The sequence below is a fragment of the Arachis hypogaea genome, chromosome 17 (assembly GCF_003086295.3).
Source record: "Arachis hypogaea cultivar Tifrunner chromosome 17, arahy.Tifrunner.gnm2.J5K5, whole genome shotgun sequence".
NCBI lineage: Eukaryota > Viridiplantae > Streptophyta > Magnoliopsida > Fabales > Fabaceae > Arachis > Arachis hypogaea.
This window is the reverse complement of record NC_092052.1, coordinates 96,580,451-96,583,357: the sequence shown is the minus strand read 5'-3', so window position 1 is coordinate 96,583,357 and position 2,907 is coordinate 96,580,451. Positions and strand designations below refer to the sequence as shown.

General features: G+C 39.1%; 1 protein-coding gene across 1 annotated transcript; it reads right to left on the bottom strand.

The window, feature by feature from the left end:
- Positions 1–446: 446 nt before the first annotated feature.
- LOC140180656 (uncharacterized) lies at positions 447–1,673 on the bottom strand. The gene is made up of 3 exons (XM_072221917.1): positions 1,609–1,673; positions 643–1,508; positions 447–514 (listed from the first exon to the last, which is right to left on the bottom strand). Exons 1-3 carry the CDS (start codon positions 1,671–1,673, stop codon positions 447–449), a joined length of 999 nt encoding a protein of 332 aa, XP_072078018.1.
- Between the last annotated feature and the right edge of the window lie 1,234 nt (positions 1,674–2,907).

Below are 2,907 nucleotides of genomic sequence, written 5' to 3'. Positions count from 1 at the left end.
GTTTTGTGTTTTATCCGAGGCAGAAAAGCTCTTTTTCCAGAGTAATGCCCTGTTAAGATTTCCACGTCTAACATGTTTTGAAAAGTTCCTCGACATAGTAGCCTTGTGCTATTGCATAAGCCTGCCTTAGGATCTATGTTTCTTAGTAGCATCAGAGGAGCATCTTTTTTTACCTTCAACATATGAGGTGGCAATCCACCCGTGGAGAACGAGTTAAGATATTCTTGTTGATACAGATTATTTATATCTCCTTCTACTTCATCAAAGGATGCTAAAATTCGTTCGTCTCTCGAAAATTGGTTAATGACTATATCATTAAGCTGTTGCACATCATGATTCTTGGGTGTCAATATCGCTCTCTCCACCATATAAGATGCATCCCACCCATGAGATTACAAATTTGGAAAGGTTTCTTTTAATAATTTGTGTAATGATGCCTCACCTTCCTATGGTATTGCCATGTGTGCTTTTATTTGTACCAAGTCTTCACATATGGTAGGCTCAACTCCATCCCCTATGCGCATAAGATACTCCACAAAATCACGATCATTAAGAGATCGCATATTTTGTTGCAATTGGAGAATTTTGGTGAAGGCCACAAATGTGATTTAACAATAGAAGCTGAAATCATTTGCGACTTACTTCCTTTCGGCACAACAGGTAGTACTTGGCGAAAATCCCCTCCCATAACCATCACCTTCCCTCCAAATGGATTATTGTTTTCTAAGATGTCTCGCAGTGTACGGTCCAATGATTCCATTGTCTCTTTATTAGCCATTGGCGCTTCATCCCAAATTATCGCTGTCATCTGCCTAATCAATTTTGCGAGATCAGATTGTTTACTTATATTGCACGTGGAGGATGGCTCTGCATTGATTGGGATCTTAAATCTAGAATGAGCTGTTTGACCACCAGCTAGTAAAGTTGCAGCTATCCCTGAGGATGCAGTTACCAGGACAATATGCCCTTTACTTCTTAAGTCTGCAATTATAGCTCTGTAAAGAAATGTCTTACCTGCTCCTCCTGGTCCATCAAAGAAGAACACTCCACTTTTTCTTCTATCAACTGTATTCATAATGCACCTGAAAGCTGCAGACTGGTCATGATTCAATCTTTCTATAGAACACATGTCTTCTCGAGGAACTTCGATGGACATTTTTTCTTGAATAATTCTAGGCATGAAGTTGTCATTGTCGTTGTTTGAGGTTAGAGCTGGTAAATCGTATTGTACAATATGTTTTCCATGCTGTAGGAGGATGTCATTTAAATCCCTAAGCAAACGATTTGTCACCTCATTGCAGGTTGTAGTGCTTGTTGATGCGTAATCATCCACCATACATGAAAGAAACTCGTCCCACAGACTTCTTACATCTGTTGGCTCATAAAAAATTAAAATGGTGGCAAACAACCTTCTTAAAGCACATGGCATTCTTAAAATGGATGCCTCAACCAAACATGATCTTATACTACTATCACTCTCCAACAGTCCTCGATGCTGAGCGGATTGCCTGAAGGACGAATATTGGACACCATCAACTGCTAGCAAATCATCCTAACCAGTTGGACCTCTTACATTTGACAACAGAATACACAAATAGAAATTTTCACCTTCTGTTGGTGAAACGGTATAGATCCGACCGATAGCTCTCTTTTGTGACCTGCGTCGATGCCATTCTTTTTTCTTGTTGTGCCAACTATAATATTCTGGGATTTCTCTGTACAAAAGATGCCTAGATTGTTGGTCATCGGCCCGATTAAGTGCAAAGAATTCAGTGAGCATTGTTCTTGAGAAATAGTCATTATTAACTATTTCAGAAATAGTTTGGTGCTCATAAAAGCTCATTTGATGTTGATTTGGCAAATGAACTTGCAACCTCTCAACTGATGGGTACATTCGGTAAAGGTTGAATCGAAATATCCTCCAGCATGCCTCTGGAGCGGCAATCCATCTTGCATCAATAAACTGTGCACCTCATCATAATGAGAACTTCTGTGAACCTCCATTGCCACACGGTCTGGTTCCTTATAGCAATACTTGTATAGATATTTTATGCTCTTGATACTGCTACATATCTCTATATTGATATGGCAATCATACTTCAGTAGTAGCCAAGGGTTGTACGGAACCACCCATCTATTGTCAATTGTGACATTTTGGTTGATAGGGACTGGAGTATCAAATCGCCTCCTATATTGAGGATGTGAGTCATCACCTCGTCGTGTCTCTGGTACGAACTCTTTTGGGTAGTTGCATTTACATTGACCATTCTTCATGCACGGTGAAGATTGATTTAGTGTTCCGCAAGGACCATGGACCATATGCCTTAGCACTGCCTCATGTAAGTGTGGTTCTGTTTCTTTACATGGTATTTCCGCTCGGACCAAACTATCATATTGGTCAGGATCACTCAACTTGTCATTGTTTTATAAGATTAGCAACATATGTACGTGTGGCAATCCTCTTTTCTGAAACTCGGTGACATAAATATAACTTTTCACCTTTCTCAATACACTTTTGGTAATAACATCCTTCTTTAATTGTTCGAACTTGGCTCTGAAAATCCTAGTTGTTAGATCTGGACGATCTTGTGGAGTTTGAGTAGGACTGAGTTTTGAAGCTATTTCTGACCATGATGGATTGCATGTCATAGTTAGAAAGATATCCGGTTTTCCTTCTTTAAGAACAATAGCCATTCCATCCTCGTACCGTTGAGTCATGTCTCGACGACTGCCAACGAACGACGATGGTAATATCGTTCTTCTTCCAACATTTTCTAAAACCAATTTTAGAGAAAAGTATTATTAGTTTTAAAGTTTAAATTCAGGAACACATAATGATCAATCGTGTGGCTATTAAATTGAATAATTACATGCATTATTCTCTCCTATGTGCAAAGCATCTTGTAA